This window comes from Mastigoproctus giganteus, chromosome 2 (assembly GCF_048544385.1).
Source record: "Mastigoproctus giganteus isolate SK-2022 chromosome 2, ASM4854438v1, whole genome shotgun sequence".
In the NCBI taxonomy this organism is placed as follows: Eukaryota; Metazoa; Arthropoda; class Arachnida; order Uropygi; family Thelyphonidae; genus Mastigoproctus; species Mastigoproctus giganteus.
Window position 1 is genome coordinate 228577917 of NC_143576.1, and position 23631 is coordinate 228601547.

The 23631-nt window shown below is 36.6% G+C and overlaps 1 protein-coding gene across 1 annotated transcript in view; it reads right to left on the minus strand.

Annotated features, from left to right (window-relative positions):
* Positions 1-386: 386 nt before the first annotated feature.
* The window catches only part of gammaCOP (coat protein (coatomer) gamma), a 206837-nt gene continuing 183592 nt past the window's right edge, over positions 387-23631 (minus strand). The window contains exons 20-22 of the mRNA XM_090389779.1: positions 23317-23417; positions 5764-5902; positions 387-776 (exon numbers count right to left, since the gene is read on the minus strand). Of these exons, the coding sequence (XP_090245905.1) occupies positions 538-776; positions 5764-5902; positions 23317-23417 (479 nt within the window). The 3' untranslated portion in view covers positions 387-537. The remainder of the gene's footprint in view (positions 777-5763; positions 5903-23316; positions 23418-23631) is intronic.

Consider the following 23631-nt stretch of genomic DNA (forward strand, 5'->3'; position numbering starts at 1 on the left):
GAAAAATATTAAACATGTTACTGTAATACTGTCAGTTTTGATTTATCTATGGTGTTACATTCATGATGTTTACTGTGCAGGCAAAAAAATTGTCACTTCACTGGCAACATTACAACTTGACTACATTTTCATTTTGGCTTATATGCTATGCTACTGGTTAAAATAACTAAGACAACACACCCAACATGTCTCTTAAGCTAGACCAACTATAACAATAAATAATCAACATATTTAGTTACAGAAATAAATTAAGAATGTGATTGGTTACATGCAATGGGAAGTTAACACATCAGTTACAATCTAGAAATAACAAATTACTAATAAAAATAACAATCATGGTAAAAATAAAAATTACTTGATTTTATTTATAAAAAATGAAGCCAAACTATCAGGTTTAAAAGAATTTTATATAAAGGAATACAAAGAAACAATTTTCAAAATTATACATTTTAAGAATATTCTGCCTACTTCATTTAACTGACAAACATTCTGACACAAGTGTAGATATACAATTAACAGTATCTGTTATTACAATTTTTATCCGACGGCAGATGCTATGACTTCACTAACATGTGGATTTGTACTTCGTACAGCTATGTTCATAGTAACACCTTCCACTTCAGTTCCAATAGCTAATTTAGCTCTCACTAAAACTTCATGTCCTCCACGGTACATTCCAGATAGATATAAAATATGTGCACTTTTGTTTTCTGGAACTTTGTCAGAGCGTTCACATGGCTGCATCCCCATAAACTGAGTGATGTTTTTAACAGCATCTATAATGAAAAAGAAATATTTTTGTAAAAAACGCAGAAACTGCCTTACACATTTTCCTTACAAAAAAAAAAAAGTAGTGTAAATACAAACTTAATATCTGGTCTTTGTTTATGGATAACTTGAATTTGAACTTGCCAAAGTAGACCTGATAAATGTGCTATTAGTTTTGATCCAGGTGAATGGATTATACTGAGTGACTCACAGAGGTTAGTATAATATGCAATGGACCTATATGTTCTCACCTCAGAGTGATGACAAAAGTCATTTTAGTAACTTCCACTACAACAGAATTTTGAAAAATTATGAGAAAGAGAATTGACATGGGCTGGTATAACTGAAATCTAAGAACTGTTTGTTCCAAACCTTTTATTTCAGTTCAACAGACCTGTATTGTATAACAGAAATGTTGTGACTAAAAAAACACACTGACACACATTACAACAGCACGAGAAAATATAGGCTACATATAGAATCCAAGCCAAAATATATTGATTTATAGCATCAACTATTTCAAATCTTTTGGATGCAGTCTCAAATTCAGAAAATTTTATAATTATTGAAACTGTTTTTTCTAAATATCAAACCTATACCAACAAGCTCATACTGCAAAACAATCTATACCAAATTCAGTTTCAGGAAAAAAGAAAGATAATATTAGGGAGAGTAAAAATTTCAAATCATTTTAAAATTTCTTAAATGTATCTCCATGGGGAAAGTGGCTCACTAACCCATATTGCCAAGGGCATTGCAATTTGTTTCACCACCACTGATTAAAGGGGAGACAGATGTAGTAAGAGAATGAGCTTCAATGGCAGATAACATTTAGTTCCATTTGGAAATTTACACATTTACTGAATGCAGTAACAACTTCATTAAATGAAAAGAATCTTCATTCACTGAATTAGCATACAAATTATTGTTTATCAGTCAATTATGATTTGATAGACTCAAAAATAACACAAACTTGATCGAAAATCAGAAGAAAACTAAACTCATTGGAAAACTGGAAGACAACACATTTGATTACTGGAAATTTCTGACTATGGAAGAGTTGAAAGGTATGCAAAAGGCAGAGAATGTTTCTAAGTCCTCATTTCCTAATAGCGAAAAAGTAGAAATAACTAAAATAAGAAAATTTTAAAGTGAAAGAAGAGTGAGAAATATTAAAGAAGTTTGTCAGGCATTTTGGGAATGTAATTACAGCTAGTCCCCACTAGTGAGTCCTTAGTTTTAAATTTACTCATATTTGTTTATATTTATTTAGGCATTTAAACTGCTTTTCCCCCCCTCAAGGTCTTCATAGGGATAGGGAATGATTAATTACATTCTTGGAGCACACGTATGATCTTACAATTATTATTGATTTTATGGTGCAACAGGACTATATTATGGTGCAATATGGCTATATTGTACAAGTGTATTGTCTATACAAGTGTACATTCATGGGCTAATCTGATTGCTGTATGGACTGAGAAATCCTCAGGATCAAGAAATCTGTTCCAATTGGTCATTTGAAGAGAGACTAGATGAAAAAGACATTTTTATAGAGACATCCACATCTATACTTGTCTCTTGAAAGGCAAGTTTTGATATAGTAATCATTCCATGCATGATTTCTTTTAGGTGCTCACTCTTTTACTTAAGGTTCTGTATTGTTCTGATACTATGATCAATGTACACTTATTTCCCTGATAAGAGATTTGGTACACTGATAATTTTTTTGTGGAATGATAATGGAAAGGAAGGATGGGGTAGGAGGAAATTGTAATCTCTTTAGCAGCCAAGACCCTCAATTTGATTGATATTTTCTAGAAATTTTGATCCTGAATGAAGATTTTATATCTTCAGAGTCCCACCATCAATCAGGACCAAGTCTCATACAGGAGATATCTCCACAACCTTCAAATTTGCATTACAAAGACCACTGAGGATCACAAAATAGCAGAAACTTTCCCAAGAAAATTCCCCCCAAGACTTTTGAGGTAAATCACTGAAGAATGTCCACTCTCTCATGTGGGGCACATGAGGATCCCCCAGATGATGATCTTCTTTTGTTGTCAAGTAAGCTGTCTTAGAGACCATTTTTTTTGCCAAATTCCTTGTAGTTTGTAGTCAAAAATTAGTTATATACCGAATTATTCACACTATTTTCTAAAATAGTAATATGTTCATTTTAAGTTTTTGTTACCAATTTTAATACTGTTAAACTACAAAACTAGTATAACATACTAATGCAACAGTTAAGATTATATTGGAAAGGTGTGATTTTATACCTGAGTATTAAGGTACCTTAACGTTAAAAAAAATGAAATCATCAAAATTAAAGAATAAACCAAAGTAATATCCACCTCCAGTAGTACAACCGCATGACACCAACCCAAGGAGACATATCCTCACACCAACTAAAAGGAGAGTACTACATCATGATAAATACAATAAAGACAGGGAATCCATAAGGACTACATTTTCAGGAAAACATTAGCCCCCGTACAATCCAAAAGATCATATTTCAGTTTTTGGCTGCCATCCAGAAAAGTGTCAATGGATTTCCCTATACAATTTAATACAGAATGAAAAGCAAAGAGAACTCAACTTAAAAGCATAAATGTAACATATGCTATGAAGAGCCACTGCCCTCTTTTGTTACATTTATTCACTTTAACTTCAAAGAGCAGTGGCCAGACCATGTTATATTTACATTTGGTTTAATCATAAGAGTCGTAAGGTACTCTTTCATGTGCAGCTAACAACATATGTATGAAAAAGAACACAAATCTGTGTGAATAAATATTTACTGATAGGTGGGAGCTGTCTGAAGAGCATAACACTTCAGAGCTATAATATACATTATGGCTATGAACAGTATATTTAGGGGATTTTCAGAGAAAGAAGAACAGCAAGACAAATACTTCTTGTGGGCAACTAGATCTGCCAACAACAGCAAAGTAGAAGGAATATTCAAACCTGTACTATCTTGTATTCAAAACAGACAATCCATAGCCTATCAATAATAAGTCAACCACAGTTTTCTCACGAGGCTGAAATGGAGTATGCAGGAGGTCCAACTCCTATAACCCACAAGCTGATGAATGTTTAAACTCTCACAGATGTCTGGCATGAGTTCAAATCTATCAGAAACTTCTTTCTCCTTTGTTTGCTGCTACCAAGAGAACAGCATTAGAAGAGGCACATGATGCAAGAAAGCTAGCTTATACAGCATCAGCCAAAAAAAAAACTTGCCCATTTCACTCATATATTCGTTCCAAAAGTTTCTTCACTTTTTCCTTGAATTTATTTAAGCTATTGACTTCCACAGCGACAGATGGAAGTTTCTTCCAGCAATCAACTATTTGCTGGCTATAGGCAAATTTCCAAACATCTATTCTACAACTATCTTTCCTCAATTTGAATCTATGCCCCCTCAGGTTCTTAATCTGAGCAAGCTGAAGTATCCTGTCAGCATCGAGCCTGCTCAAACCATTCAAGGCCTTATACGCCTCGATCAGATCACCTCACAGGTGTCTAGTCTCCAGATGCTGCAATTTGAAAAACCTAAGCCTTTCTTGGTAAGAGGACTCCTTTATTCCCCTCACCAGTCTTGTTGCCCTTCTCCGTACTCGTTCTAGCAACTTTACATCCTTCCTAAAATGAGGTCTCTAAACCTGTATGCAGTACTCAAGGTGTGTGGCCTGAGAATTGCCTTATACAAGGAGATAATCACCTCTTTATCCCTGCTAGCAAAATTCCTGTATGTCAATGACAAGACCCACATGACCTGCTCTGGCAACCTTTCTGCACTGCCCAGAAAACTTCATATCTGACTGCACAATTACCCCCAGGTCTTTTTCATTCTCTACTACAAATGTACCAACTGTGTAGTACTACACAGTTGGTACATTTGTCTGGGGTTACTGCTATCCATATGCAGTGCTTTGCATTTGTAAATGTTAAACTTCAGTTGCCACTTCTCAGCCCATCTGCCCAACTTTTCTAGATCTTGTTGTAGTAGCATACTATCATTACTGTCATTAACAACCCTGCCAACCTTTGTAACATCTGCAAACTTCAACATTAAGCCTGATATACCTTCATCAATATCATTGATAAATATACAAAACAATGGGCCCAACACCAAACCCTGGGGAACTCCACTAATAACACTAGTCCACGAAGAGCAGTGCCCATTGATTACCATTCTCTGTCTTCTCCCACTCAACCATCCTTTTATCCATTGTAGCAACTTGCCCATAATGCCATACTGCTCCAATCTGTCAAGTAGTCTTGCATGTGCAACAATATCAAAAGAGCATTTCTGAAATCCAAGTATATGATATCAAAAGGATCCTCAAGAAGTGTACATTCTGTGCTATTCTTTATTAAATTTGGGTATACTTATTAACTGTACTTCTCTTTAGTTTAATACTATTCAACCTTACTTTGAAGAGCATAGCATTGCTTGCTGTTCAATAAATATTTATTCATGCAGAGTTATGTTCTTGCTCATACAAGTTCAGATTGTTCTATATGTTTTGTTCTGCAACTACGTCTTTTAGGGACACCCTGATGGCAGTCAATAAATGAAATATGATCCTTTGGAATTCACAAGGGCTGGTGTTCCCTGAAGAAGTGGTCCATGTAGGTTCCCTCTCTTTATTTTATATACTATGGATATGGTATTATTCCTTTGTTGGGTGTGACGGCATGTCACTGTGGAGTCATGCATTTGCAATAGTAGAAGTGACTGTGACTTTGGTTTGCTCTTTAATTTTATGATTTTATTTTATTTTGAATGTTAGGGTACCACTGACATACTAAGGTAGTGGAATCACAACTTGTCCAATATAACCTTATCTGTTGCATTAGTATGTTATACCAGTTTTGTAGTTTATCAGTGCTTCTTTCTTTACACTTCAAAAAAAAAAAAAGTTTAAAACATGAGTATCACACAAAGAATTAAAACAATTACACATATGGAAAATAACATACCTTCTAATGACTTTACTGTACTTAATGCGTAAGTATCCTCTAGTTCATTTTCTGGCCCCATTTCATCCCATGCCATTCCAAAATTAGGCTTCAAGATTTTCTGCATGTGATCGGAAACAGTCACATCGATATCTTCAAGCTGAAAAGTAACAATTATTAAAATTACGTGACTAATGCATTCCTTTGAAATATTCATCACTTTCATTAAATAATGTTATAATCAGAAAAAAAATTCTATTAAATACCATATTTACTCTCAGAATTTATCATCTTCCTACTGAACTTGCAATTTTAAAATTATGGCAAAAAAAAAAATAAAAATAAAATAAGTAGGTAATTTTCTTTTTGAGTATTGTTTTGCTATATACAATGTTTGAGCTATTGAGGGAGAAAAATTTATTTAGTATCATGAATTATACAAAATTTATATTTTTCTGCATCAAAAAACAAACCAATTCCAAATACATTACATAAGAAAATGCTGATGAAAGCAATTTCTTCCCACAAATCAAGTTACCCAATCTAAATTAAATTTGAAAGTGTCTGCAATTCTGCCCAGACACGATAGGAGGGAGTACATGATGAGAGCCTTGCCAATCAATTCGACCCTGGAGGGAGTGGGCAAAGCTCAAGGGGTAGAATTTTTTTCAGCGTGGTCTGTGCTTGTTAACAGGAGAGACTGCTTCTACAGGGATGGGATACACTTAAATAGAAATGGTGCAAGAATATTTGCTGATGCTATTGAGGCAGTGTTAGGTGGGTCAGAAAACTGCTAGCTTGTGGGGATTCACAGACTAAAAGTAGCCGCACGCAGAGGTGAAGGCGATTCTTGCACAACTTCGGTTAGAATAAGTAACGACATGGAGCGAGGGGTGCTGGGGGTTTCAGGGACTGATGGCAGTCATCGTGAAACAGGTGGGTATATGGGATGTGTCAGGGTAACTAGGAATAGGTTCATGTATGCTTGCATGTATACCAATGCTAGAAGTATAGTAAATAAACTTGATGAATTTGAAGTGTTGGTCAAGACATCAAAGGCGGATATTGTTGGGATATCATAGACGTGGTGTCACACTGATATTAGGAATGCTTGTTATTGTTTGTTAGTTATTTGGTTTTTGGGGGCATTAGCAACTAAGGCCATATTGCTCCGTGAATATGCAGTAGTCATTCCCTGACCTTTCCGCATCCTCCGTATTTGGTGGTGACGGGTTCGAACCCTAGTCTAATCAAGAAGCATGTGCTGCGCACTGCTGCTCCTTCCTACCTGGCTATGGAGGGGCCTATTAGGAATGCAGAATTGGAATTTGGGAAGTACAATGTGTACAGAAAGGAGAGACAGGATAGGAAGGGAGGAGGATGCTGTTAATTAAGAAAAACAAAATCAAAAGTGCATCCAGTTGATATAGATAAACAGTGCACTGTTGAGTCAGTTTGGTGTGACATTAGCACTGCGAAAGAAAAAATAAGAGTAGGAGTGTGTTATAGGCCTAATGACTTGAATGAGTACAATGAATAATTGTACAGAGAAATAGAGTGGGCTAGTAAATCAGAATGTCTTATAATGGGGGATTTTAACTTCCCAGATATTGACTGGAACTTGTGGGTTGGTCACTCACACACTAGTAAGACTTTTGTGGATTTACTGGATGACTGTTTTCTGAAGCAGCATGTTCGAGAGGCAACCAGAGAGGGTAATACTCTTGATCTGGTTATCAGCAGTGATCATTCGTGTATTGTATTAAGAATTTGCAGATAAAGGAACCACTAGGTGGCAGTGATCACGTTGTACTGATGTGGGATTTACTTAAAGGTATAATTACCATCAGGGGTAAAGGAAAGGGTTTTTGCTTCCGTAAAGGTGAGTACAGTGGTCTCAGACAGTTTTTAAATTCTGTACAGTGGGATCAACTGACGATGTTACCAACAGTAAATTTTAAGTGGGAAGCATTCAAGGAATTAATCGTGGAAGCTACTGAAAGTTTCATACTTATTAAGAAATATTGTTCAAGATTTAGGCCTAAATGGTTATCAAATGAACTAATGAGACTCGTTACAGAGAAGAAGAATGCACGGGATGCATATAAATTATCAAGCGACTCAGAAGCCTATGGCAGATATAAGTTAGTCTGTAATCAGGTAACAAAGGAGGTTAAGGCAGATTACGAGAAATCTTTGGCAAAGGGTGCTAAGAAAAACAGCAAAGATTTCTTTACTTATATAAACTCTCTAAAAGGAAAGGGATGAATCTGATTGGTCCATTTGATAATGATGGTTCGACTGTTGATCCTGCTCAGATAGCAAACAAACAATGAATATTTTGCATCTACATTCACACATGAGGAGTTGTTAAGGTTTGAAAATGGCAGAAGGTTATCAAATTGTAGCAGGGTGTTTATTGATTTTGTAATAACTGAGAGCAAAGTGGAGGAGAAATTGTTGAAGTTAAACACACGAAAGGCACCTGGGGTGGATGGGATCTATCCAGTTATATTAAACAAGGCGGCAAAGCAACTAAGCAAGCCCCTAGCCATAATTATGAGAGCATCCTTGGACTCAGGGGAGGTCCCCACAGACTGCAGATGTGCAAATATATCCCCCCAATTCACAAAGGGGGATCGAAGGGTGACATGAGTAAACAGGCCAGTTAGTTTAACTTCTGTTCCAGGTAAAATAATGGAGTCACTGGTTAAAGATGCATTGCATGATCGTCTAGACAAGACTGCAGCAATAATTCAGACACAGCATGGGTTTGTTAAGGGAAAGTCTTGTCTGACAAATTTGATAGGATATTATGATGTGGTTACAAAGGAAATGGATGCAAAAAATAATCTTGATATCATATATTTGGATTTCAGGAAAGCTTTTGACACTGTTGCGCATGGAAGACAAATTAGAGCACAATGGTATTAAGGGTAAATGGCTACAATGGATAAAAGGATGGTTGAGTGGGAGAAGACAGAGGGTGGTAATCAATGGGTGCTGCTCCTCGTGGACTTATGTTATTAGTGGAGTCCCACAGGGTTCGGTGTTGGGTCCATTGTTGTTTTGTATATTTATCAATGATATTGATGAAGGTATATCAGGCTTAGTGTCGAAGTTTACAGATGATACAAAGGTTGGCAGAGTTGTTAATGACAGTAATGGCAGTTTGCTACTGCAACAGGATCTAGAAAAGTTGGGCAAATGGGCTAAGAAGTGGCAACTGAAGTGTAACCTTGACAAATTCAAAGTACAGTAATACCCCGAAGTTACGCGATAGGTGGGTCCGACGAAAATCGCGTAAGTCGAATTCGCGTAAGTCGGGGTACAACTTTGCATATAAATTACATACAACTTTGCATACATATAAATGCATACAACTTTGCATACATATAAATTTTACTTAAATTTTACTTTGCATACAACTTTGCATACATATAAATTTTAATTAATTGGGACCAAGGACTAACAAAAACACTAGTTTAGAAGAAAAATATTAATAAAATTGCAGTTCTTTATACATATTAATACAAAATATGTATTAAAAAAACAAATGACTTACGTTAAAAACTTATTTCGATGTCGACGGCTTCATAAAATCTAACAAATTCGTCTGACCACACAGCGCCTTCTTTTTTTCACGCAGAATTTCTTCGTAGCAAGCTAATAATTTTTTTATTCTTTGCTTTGTAGCTATAACGCGTTCTTCGTTGGAGTCTATGTTTTCTAAAATTTTTAAGCCCTTTACAATTGAGCCCTTTTCAATTTTCAAACTGTCAAGTTTGCAATTGTCATGTGCTTTTCGCCGTTGCTTCATTTAGGCCTGTAGCACGTGCAATATCACATGGTCTTTCATTTTGCTCAAAGCGTTTCACAATTTCATATTTTTTCTCTATCGACAGAGGCGGACTGGCTATAAGCCTTACTGGGGAAACCCCAGTGGGCTGGTGTGATTTTGGCCATAAACCATAGTATGAGGCCACTATAAATTTTCCCGGGTAAGAATTTTGACCCAGTCCGCCTCTGTTTATCGATAATTGCTTTTCTTTTTCTCTCTGAATCTGCAGTGTCTTCACCAGGACGCTTCCTTTTCACACCTTTTAATTAAATATTTTACTCATTTTTAGGGAATAAAGCACAATTACAAAACGAGGAGGCATGCTTGATACGCATAAACAAAGCTGCGCGCATGTAGCAACTGAATAAACAACACCATAAAGGCAGAGATACACTATTAACACCTCACATTTCTAGGGGTTACTACCATAAAACAATAAAATTCCAGTTGCGTTTCTGCTAGTTGAAATCTGTTATAAACTGGTAGTAAACTCGATCTAATTGCATTTGCGATTATACCGATAGCTGGAATTGTGTTGGTTTTTACGTTATAATGGTGAAATGTGTTTCCCCTTCACTGATATAAAAAACATAAAAGCAGCAAAGTTGAATTTTGTTCATCTTTCGCTCTCATTCTCTGCCGTCGCACCGTATATCGATAACATATGAAAAACGACCTTGAAGATAGTGGGCGGCAGCGTTGCCAAACGAAAAAATCAAGAACCGCGTAACTCCGAGTTCGCGTAAGTCGGGGTATTACTGTACTGCATATGGGTAGAAGTAACCCAAGAGAAACGTACCAACTGTGTGTTACTACACTTAAGATGGTAGAAAATGAAAAAAGACCTGGGAGTAATTGTGCAGTCAGATATGAAGTTTTCCGAGCAATGCAGACAGGCTGCAAGGACAGGTCATGGGGTTTTGTCAATGATATATAGGAATTTTGCTAGCAGGAAAAAGGAAGTGATTGTCCCTCTGTATAAGGCAATGGTCAGGCTACGCCTTGAGTAAAGGTCTGGAGGCCTCATTTTAGGAAGGATGTAGATTTGCTTGAGCGTGTACAGAGAAGGGCAACAAGACTGGTGAGGGGAATGAAGGAATCCTCTTACCAAGAGAGGCTTAAGTTCTGCAAATTTCAGTGGCTGGAGACTAGGCACCTGTGCGGTGATCTGATTGAGGTGTATAAGGCCTTGAATGGGTTGAGCATGTTGAATTCTGATGGGACCCTTCCACTTGTTCAGATTACGAACCTAAGGGGGCATAAATTCAAATTAAGAAAATACAGATGTTGAATAGATGTGCGGAAATTTGCCTTTAGCCAGCGGGTGGTTAATTGCTGGAACAAACTTCCATCTGTCGTTGTGTGTGTCATAGGTTGAATAAATTTAAGGAGGAACTGGACAATCATTCAGAGGGAACGGTGGTGTGATTTTTTTTTTTTTTGGCTGATTCTACATAAACTCAAATGCTTGCTTTCTTGCATCACATGCCACTACTACTACCTCTGCAATTATCATTATTTTAACTTTTTGTTGATTCAATAAAGGACTATTCTAAATAGTTAGATAGCTGCAATGGAAATTATGATGATGCTAGAGAACTCCATTAATCAAACAGGCAAAATGCAGTAAACATTTGTTTAACTACTTCCAGATCATTTTAGAAAGTTGAATAACTAAAGGTTGGGTATTCTTGTTGTTGGTATGAATGTTTAATAGAACAAGGGCTGCTAGGATCAAGATGAGTCTACCCAAAGATTGCTTGTGAGGCAAGCCAGTTCATGAAGAAAGCTATAATGTATCAGAATTTATGATATAATTGGATCTGTTTTTAATTAACTAAAAGTGTCAAGTCAGATTTTCATCATTTCCTATTACATGTTTTAATGTTAATGTCCCTCGTAAGTTTGTTAAAGACTATCGTTGTGCTCTCCAGGCACTGTTGTAGTAACTACAGTTAACAAGGATATGTTTAACTAACTGTAAGCTGTGTATTGCAATGAATGCATTGAGGAGTTGTTTTGCTCATTAGTAGATACAGGTCAGTGAGATGTGTATGCCCAATACATGCCCCTTGATAAAACTACTTCTTGCCAATTTGTTCTGTAAATCGATTGCCACTGTTGTTGTTATAGCAACGGTTGCTGTTTGATTTGATAAAGTTTATTATTTGTTTGTGCCTGCCAGATTTGAAGCTATTTATCTTTACATGTTCTCTGTATTATCTTTCTATAAACTGTGTACGTTACAAAAGGTTGAACTATGTCTGATATGGCTGGATCTTTGGCAGCTTTGTCTGCTAGCTCATTCTTTGGTATTCCAGAATATCCCAGAATCCAGCAGAAAGTTACCATCCGGTTTTTTGATCTAAAAATCTGCAAGTGAGCTCGAATTTGTTGAATTAGAGGATGCGTAGGAGCGGATTTCTTTTTCAATGCTGATACTGCACTCAGACCCAATATATATTAAGATCTGGGATGTATCTAAGTTATTTGCATGTTCTGAAGCTAGTTTAATGGCACACAGTTCAGCAGTACATATACAACATTCTATCAGTAGGGAGAGAGCAGTATCTGTTTTCGAGCCATCGGTATAAATTTGATTTCAACTGATCATTCTCATTGTTATCTTTGAACAGCTGCATGTAGTTGTTGGATATTGCAGGTGGCTTATGAATTTTATCCCCAATGTTCAAAGTAGTCAATGTATGAAGATATTTCTATGGATCAGGGTGGATCTGGTTATTCTATTTCTTGGTGAATGTTGTTAAGTTGAATAGTCCAAGTGTTCATCAGTTTTTGTAGTCTTATTCCAGTAGCTTTGTTTTCATTTGGCTTACTTTCATAAAATTGTATACCAGCAGTGTATCAAGGAAGTATTACTGGGCAGGATGTAATGGTAGGCTGTGAATTTTAGTTACACAGCTGAGCAGTAGTGTTTTTCTCCTAAGATGTAGTAGGGGTTTATTTATTTCTATATAAAGACTTGGTATTGGAGAGGTAAAAAGCTCCCAAGGAAATTCTCAGAGCACTATGTTGCATGCTGTTCAATTTTATAAGAATGCTCTTTCTAGAATCATAAACAGGAGCTGTATAATCTAAATGGGACCTGATTAGTGCACAATATAGATATAACAGGGTGTAACGATTAGCACCCCATTTTTTTGCAGAAATACCTTCAAGGATATTTAAATGTTTTAAACACATGGTATGGTACATAACTGACTGATGTGTACTGCAAATGTGAGTTTGCTATTGGAATTAGATCTTTTAACTGTAATTCTTACAGAAGTGGAAAACAGCAGATTCCTGTTCTGAGAGGCAATAGTCATTATGTGTCGTCCATTATATTATTTTGTTTATTGAAGTCTTTCTACAGTGTGGATATTCTGAGTGATTCGAGATTGTGAGATCATCAGCATAAAAATAAACTTCTATGGTTTTTGGGATATCTTGTAACATTTTATTTATTTGCATAGAAAATATGGTAGTGCTAAGTATTCCATCTATATGCTTCTTCTTGAACATATGATTGAGATAGTACATTTTTGTATTGTACTTGGAAGGTTCTGTGACAAGAAACTTCACATGAGGAGAAGATATTGCCCCCTCCCAGTCCAAAGCAGCGAAGGTCTTATATGGTGTCGAATCTCCATGTCGTGTCAAAGCTTTTTTGACATTGAGACTCACCATAACTAGATGTTCCTTTTTAATGTATACATCATGGATGTTTGACTCTAAATTATCATATCAAGTGTAGATCTATTTCACCTAAATCCATATTGATTTTCATTTAACAGATTTTTACTTTACAGAAACCATGCAAGCCATTTATGTACCAATTTTTCTAATAGTTTTCCTAAGCAACGTGAGTGAACAGGGTCGATGGTTCTGCAGGACTTACCGATCTTTGATCTTTTCCTGGTTTGGGGAAAGCTAAGACAGAGGAATGTTGCCATGACTGTGGGGGTATGAATTTTCCAATAGGATCCAGTTATAAAAAATCAGTATTGAATTTATGGCTATTTCACTTAAATGCTTCAGCATAACGTTGTATATTCCATCTGGACACCTGCAGCACTGTTGGATGTGCTGGTTAAGGCCTCTTTGATTTCAGTTATTGTGGAAGGTTGATTATATTCAAGAGATACGTTAGTGTGAAAGTTTATTTTATATCACTCAGCTATCTTTTTGATATGTTGGAAAGATTGGTTGTATGTAGTCACTGCTGATGCTTTATAGAATGTTTCAGCAAGAGAATATCGGTAGATAGTCACCATTTAACTGTTTGATTTTTTTCCAAAATTAGATTGATATCTGGGTCTTTAGTAACAGTAGGTGTATAGTATGTCCATGAGTATTTTTTTGCAGTTCGTATAATTTGCTTAGCTTTTGCTTTCATTCTCTTATAACTAATGAGGTTTGCAGTTGTGAGATGTTTAAAAAATAAGTGTCATGCTTTATTTTTCTTTATTGCAAGATTCATCCCACCACTGGTTGATATATTTGGATTTCCCACTACATGATGGGGGTAATGACTTTGTAGCCACTTCTAGTATTTGTTTAGTGATGTATTTGGTCACACTATCTACGAATTGATTCTGTAAAGTGTGATTGTAAAGACAGATGCTTGTAGAAAATGTTTTCCAATTTGCTTTTGAGAATTTCCAGGTTCAATTTTTTCATTGTAATGATCTCGTTGTTTGTAGTTTGCATATGATAGGAATGTGTACACTGCCACAAGGATCATTTAGTACAGTGCTTCTCAAACTTTTTTGGATCACCCCCCCCCCCTAAAAAAAAACCCTCGCCAGGGCTTTTTTTTAGCCCACCAATATAAAGTGAAGCAAAATAACTGAAATGAATATTTGTCTGTTTACCTCCAAAAATGTAAATGCAGCCCTGCATGTATGTGTCTGAATTATAAAGAAAACTATTTACTGCACTTTATTCCTACTTTGCAAAAAATTACAGCTACATAATAAAGCCAGTTATAGTCACTTAAACTAAGTCATAAAAATTAAAGTTAATTACATAAATAAGTCATGATATTAATGGAAATAGTTAATTATATTTTAATATTTAACGCGATGGATGAGCTTGGTGGAGATTTACTGTGGAGATTATCTGTAAGTAGAAGTCGTAAATAGCGACGTTTAACCACATCCAGACAATTTCTTTGTTTTGTCAGCATTTGAGATACAGCACTGAAACCGGTTTCGACTAGATATGATGTTGGAAAAGAAATAAGTAATTTTTTTTACAATTCCCCACAATGCAGGATAATGGTCAGGGATTTTCTTTTGTAACCAAAATTCCTGATATGAATTTTGAAATTCTGGCTTCAGTTCAACTTCATTTTGTAACTCAATCAATTCTTCTACAAAACGTTCACCATTGTCATTATTTAAAAAAGGATTTATAACCCAATCTGGAATTTTCAAATTAAGGAGATTTTCGAACCTTTCCTGCATATTTCCTGTGCGACATTTCTAGATGATTACAAAAAGTTAGAGTTTCATCAGCTATTTTTTTTCCCCCTCTATTTCCAACAGATTTGGAAATCGATACAATTCACGTCGTCCTATGTTGCGCATAAAAAGCTTTAATTTTGAAATAAATGCTGAAAGTTGAGTTTTCGCCTAAGAGTTATATCTTGTCCTTGTAAATGTAAGTTCATTGAGTTGAATCTAGTAAATAAATCTGCACGATAAGCAATATCAGTTTTCATTTTCTTGAGGTCATTACTAAGGTTGTTGTTCCTATCTTCAAAAAACTCGACAGCAGTATCAAAGAGTTCATAAAATCTTTTGAGACAGTTGCCTTTTGACAGCCACCGAACCTCGGAGTGAAGTAGCAATCGTTCAAAATCTTCACTGTTTTGATCACAAAGCTTTTGAAATATACGATCATTCAAAGAATGTGTTTAATTTTGTTTATAGTAGTAATAACAGTTTGTAGAGAACTGTGAAGTTGATCAAGTTTTTTCGAAACCCTTGTAACGGCCAATCATTGATGGTGCTCCATCCGTTGCACAAGCAAGTACATTTGTAAGTGGAATTTCCCTGTCTTTAAAAAACTTTTCAGTAACCTGAAATTTAGACTCGCCTTTGGTATACGTTTCTAGACATCTTGCAAATAATAATTCTTCGTTCAACTTTTCATCTTTCATGAAACGTACGTATGCTAGTTGTTGTTGTTTTGGTTTTTAGGAGCATAAGCAACTAAGGCCATATTGCTCCGGGATATGCAGTGGTCATTCCCTGACCTTTCCGCATCTTCCGTATACATATGCTAGTAATAAAGATTCATTACCTGGCAGAGTTGATGGCCTATCGCCCCCCATGGATAATTCAAACGCTCCCAGGGGGGCGATATCGCCCACTTTGAGAAGCACTGATTTAGTACATTCCACTCTATGCTTGGGAGTAAAGGGGGGGGGGGGGCATATAGAGAGGTCAATAGCAGAGGTGAATCCTGTTAGGAAGTGCATATGAATATGTGATTCAGTGTTAAGTAATGTTGGGTTTTGATGATCCTTTCTATTATCTGTCCTTTTCTGTCAATATGGCAGAACCCCTAATCAGTAGTGACCACTGAAGTCGCCCAATGAACATACCAGAGCAAGTTGGTGAAAGATATATGTATACTTCAGCACCACAATTATCAAATCAGAGCAACATTACAACTATCAATTCAGAACGATAACTGTCAACAAAATTAAAAAGTAAAACTTCAAGATATAGATATTTATACAATAAGTGAAATTTCTTCATAACATTTGTTGAAATCACTCACAGAAAATAATGCTCAAGCTGTTTGTTACACAAGGTTTACAAATTATGCCAACATGAGTGCTAAGTGCTTTTGGAAGCACAAGAAAAACAAATTTTTCTTTAAGAATTAGTACTAGTAATGGCCAAATGGTGCAAGGAAGCCTAAGGCCTATGATGAATTATAATCCTCACAGCAGTGAGGGTTATAATTCTTATCTGATGATAAGAATTATAATTGTTGAAGTTAAACATAAAAAAGGCACCTGGGGTGGATGGGATCTATCCAGTTATATTAAAGGAGGCAGCAAAGGAAGTAAGCAAACCTTAGCAATAATTATGAGAGCTTCCTTGGACTGGAGGTGTGCAAATGTATCACCAATTCACAAAGGGGGTTCAAAAGGTGACACAAGTAACTATAGCCCTGTTAGTTTAACTTGTGTTCTGGGGAAAATAATGGAATCACTGGTTAAAGAAGCATTGCAGGATAAACTAGAAAAACTGTAGTAATAGTTAAGACACAGCATGGGTTTGTTAAAGGGAGGTCTTGTCTGACCAATTTTATTGGATACAATGATGTGATCTCAAAGGAACTGAATGCCAAAAATAATTTTGATATCATATACTTGGATTTCAGGAAAGGTTTTGATATTGCACATGGAAGACTGCTGTACAAATCGGAGAGGTATGGCATTAAGGGTAAGTTGCTACAATGGATAAAGGGATGATTGAGTGGGAGACAACAGAGTGGTAATCAATGGACACTGTTCTTCATGGACAAATGTTATTAGTGGAGTTCCCCAGGGTTCGGTGTTGGGCCCATTGTTTTGTATATTTATCAATGATATTGATGAAGGTATATCAGGTTTTATGTCCAAGTTTGCAGATGATACAAAGGTTGGCAGGGTTGTTAATGACAGTAAAGAAAGTATGCTACTCCAACTGGATCTAGATAAGTTGGGCAAATAGGCTGAGAAGTGGCAATTGAAAGTTTAACATTGACAAATGCAAAGTACTGCATATGGATAGCAATAACTGAAGATAAACGTACCAATTGTGTAGTACTACACTCAGGGAAGTGGAAAATGAAAAAGACCTGGGGGTATTTGTAAAGTCAAATATGAAGTTTGCTGAGCAGTGCAGATGGACTGCCAGGGCAGGTCATGGAGTCTTGTCAATGATATATAGGAATTTTGCCAGCAGGGACAGGGTGGTATTATCTTGTTATACAAGGAAATGGTTAGACCACACCTAGAGTACTGTGTACAGGTCTGGAGGCCTCATTTTAGGAAGGATGTAGAGTTGCTAGAACGAGTACAAAGAACAATGAGATTGGCGAGGGGAGGGGTGCTCTTACCAAGAAAGGTGTAAGTTCTTCAAATTGTAGTGCCTGGAGAGTAGGCACCTGCGAGGTGATCTGATTGACGTGTATAAGGCCTTGAATGGGATTAGCAAGCTGAATGCTGATGGGATTCTTCCTCTTGTTCAGATTAAGAACTTGAGGGGGCATAGATTCAAATTGAGGAAAGACAAGTTGTAGAATACATGTGAGGAAATTTGCCTTCAGTTTTTTTTTTTTTTAATGTAAACCCCAAACACAAGAGGTATTAGAACCTATAGTACTTAGTACCGTGCTTGGGTTGGAGGTTTAGAAGACGAAAGAAGATATTTGTTGACATTGGACTCGAACTTCTGTAGACTAATTTTCAGGAAATACGTATGAAGGAAGGTTCCAGAAAACGGCAGTTGAATGAATAAACGAGGAAGATGAAAAGTTGGTTCTGTGAGTTTGAAGTTGGACAGTAAATGGATGTTGGCTGGTGGCAGCATGCGTTCGGACTGTTTTGAAAGAGAGAGCGGGAATTATAGAAGCCAATTCAGAAGAACAGTGCCCATGGAAGTATCTGTAGAAGAGGCATACAGCAGAAACAGTACGTCTATGAGGCAGCGAGTGGAGAGACTCTGTTAGAGATGAATCATTAATTAACCTAACTGCCCTCTTCTGAATGGAATCAAGTAGCTTGAGAGAGGTTTTGGGGGCACCACCCCGGATGTGGGAACAATATTCCATGCTGACAGGTGGAACAGGCTTCCATCTTTTGTTGTGGAAGTTGATAGCCTAAATAGATTTAAGGCTGAGCTGGACAGGCATTTGGAACGAATGGAGGGGTGAAATGGGAGGAGTTTTTTTTTTTTTGGCTGATGCTACATAAGCTTGCTTTCTTGCATTGTATGCCTCTACTAATGCTGAGATACTCTATTCTTAAAGGGACTGATTATGTAAGGGAAATTGAATAAAAAAATAATACTGCAACCTGTACTGGAAAAGTACACATATCCATATGCATAAAATTTTTCAGGGTGTCTGTATTTTTGCAATGACCTTTATAGGAAGTCTTGAAGTACCGTGTTAATTCACAAATCAATAATATAGCAAAGGCATAATTAATTATTGAATATAAAACTGCCAGTTAGTCTATTTCTCCAATTTGGAGTCTCGGGCATATCAAATTCCCACGTGTCTAAAGCAATGCATCATGGGGACTTAGAACTTCTTTTAAACTCCATCTTCGCTCATATCTTAAGCCAACTGACGATGAGTTACTTCGAAAGTTTATCGTTTAGACTCTTGGCCTCTTAAATTACAACTTTTAAGATATTAGCTTATCATTTACATAGTGATTTTATAGATGACAACGAGGAGAATGGGCGGTGCAACTCTTCTTCCTCCAAACAATCTTAAATTACTAATGTAGTTCTACTTTCTTATTTTTAATTAATGGTATTTTAATACTTATTGATTTGTACAATTTTTAACTGTTATCCTCATCTAACATCTCAATTTAACGCTAAAGTTAGGTTCTTTGCACTGTTGGCCAAATGCATTGTCAGAAGAGTTGGCCAAATGCATGGATCACACAGAGGAGTTTAGTTACTGTAAACTCCTCTGACCCATGGGCAATGCTGGAGTAAAAACAGAATATGAAAAGCATATTTAATATGAATTCATTTCCCCATGCTCCCCTAATTCATAATTAGCAGCGGTATTCAACATATTCATTTATTATTATTGCAGTACATTTACTCTTTTTTTAATCCCCTCATAGTAGGCTTAAAGTGCCAGGTACCACATTTCATTTATGCCATACACAAATTGACTAGTATATAAAAACCAGAAATGGATACTGGCTCTTTAAGCCTACTATGAGGGGAGGTTGAAAAGTTTCTAGCCTCTCATTAAAGAAATGCTGGAAAGTTGTGAAAACCCATTTATTTTTATTGGCCTATCATTGGTGGGCAGGTACCCAGGTGTTGCAATCATGCCAACCCAGTCACCTCTTAAATGAACACACTTTCTGGAACAATCCACTAGATCTCATAACACACACTCAAATAAAACTCAGAAGATTTTGAATCAACTCATTTGTTAATGCATCCATCACAGCAATGTCACTGTTGAATTTCTGTCTGCCCTTTCTGAGATTTGGAAACAGTAAATAGTCTGATGGAGCCAAATCCAATGAGTAGGGTAGATGCGGTAATAGTTTGAACGCAGTGTTGCCTGAGTCAAGAACAATGTGTGGGCTAGTGCATTGTCTTGATGCAAGATGATGTATTTGGCCAATTTCCCATGCGTCTTGAACTTCAATCCTCAAGGGAATGTCTCATTAGATTAGAATAACACAGCATTGATAGTAGCACCTCATTCCATGAAACCAACCATGATCACTCCTTCTGCCCCTAGAAGATGGATGTCAAGACTTTTCTAGCTGACTTCTACACTTTAAAAACTTTTTAGGAGGGGTAGAAGAGGGATGTTTCCACTGTTTCGATTGTTTTTTTTGTTTCAGAGTCGAAGTGGGTGTACCTGTGTTTCATCCATAGTGACACACCATTCCCAAAACTAAGCTTCATTATTTTAAAAATGCTGCATAATCTCATGACAACACCTCACTCTTCTGTTTCTGATCTGCATGCAGTGCATTAGGGATTCACTTTGAAGAAAACTTACCACAGTATGACAAGCTTGTTCATGGAAGATGTTGAATGTTATCTCATTGTGCTCCAATATTATTCTGCAGTCTTGCATGATCAGGTCATGAATGGCATCAACACAGTAACAGGCCTCCCACTGTGAGGTGAATCTTCGACATTGTCTCATCTCACTTAAATTCTGCAATCATTTTTGGCCGTGGTATACGAAGGTCAAGATTCTCCTAATGTATGCTGTGTCTTTATGAATTTCTTTTGCTGACATTTTCTTTAAATGAAGTTACTCAATGATTGTGGGGTGCTTGATTCTCTCAGAAGTTGCCACCTTCATTCATCTTCTACACTTCAGCACTTCAATAAAGAAGAATATAGTTAAATCTGAAATTTTCTGCAAACACACAAAAAGCAAGCACAAGCAGATTGGCAACAGTCTTTCACATAAACCTTTGTGATCTATAGGGGCTAAAATCTTTTCAATGTTATAGGGTGATATGAAGTTGTACAAATGGCACCATTATACTGTATGTATATTATTATTATTATTATTGCCCAGGTCTAAAATGGTTTAGGGGGCTGACTTATTACGTGTGTCCCATACTAATTCATATACAGTGAATTCAAAAATTACATCAAGTTATCTCCATATACATTTTCAGAAAAAGGTAAACACTTTTTTATTATTACAAGGTCAGCAACCAGTATTAATGATTTTTCTAGTATAATTGTGAAAGAGAGCACAATCCAGATGTGTTGAGAATTCACAGTGCAAGATGGCATCAGTAAATGAATAACTAAACAGTAGACTGCTAGGAAGTAGCCATTTTCTGTACTGCTTTGTAAAGAACAATTTACTATAAAATATCAGTGTAAATACACCATAGAGAAGACCACTGTTACTTATGCTCAGTGGGCACCACCACCCAGACAACACCGTTTCAAGGCTTTACAAAACTTGGCCTATCGTCGGTGGGTAGGCAGGTACCCTGGTGTTGCAATAATGCCAACCTAGTTGTGAAGTTAATTCCACAATATGAGAGATGCCAAAAGAACAATTTAATAAATCATTTTTATTTAGGCGTTTAAGTTTTGTTGTACAGTATGGCACCAAGCAAATGCATACATAACAGTAAAATATTTTGGTGCATTTATGGTAGTTCTGTTGCAAAAATGCATAGGAAAAACATTACAGAATTTGATAAAGAGATATACTGTACATACACCGTGTTGCCACTTTATTAAGTACACCCCTGTTGTGCACACAAATGGTTTGTCCCACAATGTTGCAAGTCACATGACCAGTTGTGGATATAAATGCAGCAGAATAATTTTTCTAGTATCAGTTAAGCGTAGAAACCATAGGAAGAATGCGGAAAAGGAGTGATCTAACGGACTTTGAACATAGCATGGTAATAGGTGCAAGACGTGCTGGACAAAGCATCTCTGAAACAGCAGTTCTCTTGAACTTTTCACACACCACAGTTTCAAGGGTGTATTGAGAATGGAGCAACGTACAGAAAACATCCTCTCAATGGCACTCCTGTGGAAGAAAATCGCTTGTTGATGAGAGAGGTCAGAGGAGGATGGCTAGAATTGTGCAAGCAAACAGACGGGCCACAATGTTGCACATCACGTCAGAATACAACCTTGGTGCACAGAACAAAATATCGCAAAGAACCACTAGTTGCACTCTGTCGCGAATGGGCTACAACAGCCGACGGCCACATTTCATACCTTTGTTATCAATGAGGAACAAGAGAGCATGCCTCCTGTGGGCACAGTAACACCAGCACTGGACTTCGAGGATTGGAAAACAGTTTCTTGGTCTGACAAGTCGAAGTTCCTGGTGCATCACGTTGATGGAAGGCTAAAAATTTGGCGAAAACAACATGAATCCATGGACCCATCATGTCCGAAGACTAATGTGCAAGGTGTTGGGGGCAGTGTTATGGTGTGGGGAATATTTTCTTGGCACACGTTGGGTCCAATGATACCCATAGATTCACGTCTGAATGCCACATCGTACCTAAACATCGTTGCTGACCAAGTGCATCTGTTCTTGTTGACAGTTTATCCTCATTCAGATGGTTACTTCCAGCAGGATAATGCACTGGTGCACAAAGCCTGAATCACTATCGAATGGTTCCAGGAACATGACAATGACCTCAATCCTATTGGACATCTTTGGGATGAACTGGAAAGGGCTGTTCGCTGCAGGCCTACACCTCCACCGAATCCCAAGGAACTGCGTGACACACTCATGTCTGCATGGTACTCCATTCTTGCACAATGTTTTGAGAATCTTTTTCAATCCATGCCTAGAGGATGGATTGAAAAAATTCAGCCTGAATCCGCTAGGATTCAGGCTGTTTTGAAGGCTAAAGGAGGCTCAACGCGCTACTAGGTAGGTATACCTAATAAAGTGGCAGCACTGTGTACATTTTTCAGGTAAAACTTGGTGACCAAGAAAAACTATGGCTGCCTGAATCACACAATGCAATGGTGTGATTCAGGCAACCACAAAGATGACCGCTACTTTTGTTCATTTAAAGGGAAGAGTTATAACACTAAAAAGACAGTTTGTATCCAAATGTATCCATCTGCTATAAGAACAACTGCATACGGACCTTATCTGCCTATACTTTACTTTCTCCACCAGGAAGTCTCCATACAATTTCATCATATTCTGAATGTACTGTATGTGGTGATGACTGGTTCCCAGCATGAAAATGTATATGAACAGCAAGAGTTCACACATGTTACCCACACACATTACAAAAAAAAAAAAAAAAAAAAAAAGATGCCTGCTGAAGTGTAAAGAAGATGAACATGTAAAATTATTCAGTGAAAATTTGAGTAAATATGGCATAAGAAAAGTAAGGAAAAGTTCAATTCTGTTATAAATTCATGTTTACCAGATATTATTACAAATATATACATTATAAACAATTTAAGAAGTTTTTCAATACAAACCACATATTCATCTTCATAGCCCTCATCATCATCTGGTGTCCCAGTATTTGGGTCACAGTCTTTAACTAAATATTTCAAAGTGTTACTAAATGTACCTGAAACTAAACAGAACAAATATGTACAAAACTTGAATATTAAATGTAAATTGCAAAATTAAGTTACAACAGATACCTTTTTAATGTGAATTTTATTTCAATAATAATAATAAAAAAAAAAAGTTTCCAGGTGCTAGATAACCTCTCTTATTAACAGTACTTTCTTTTGTATTGTTTCAATGAAGTTAGTTTTACAAAATACAGTAAACCCCAGCTATTC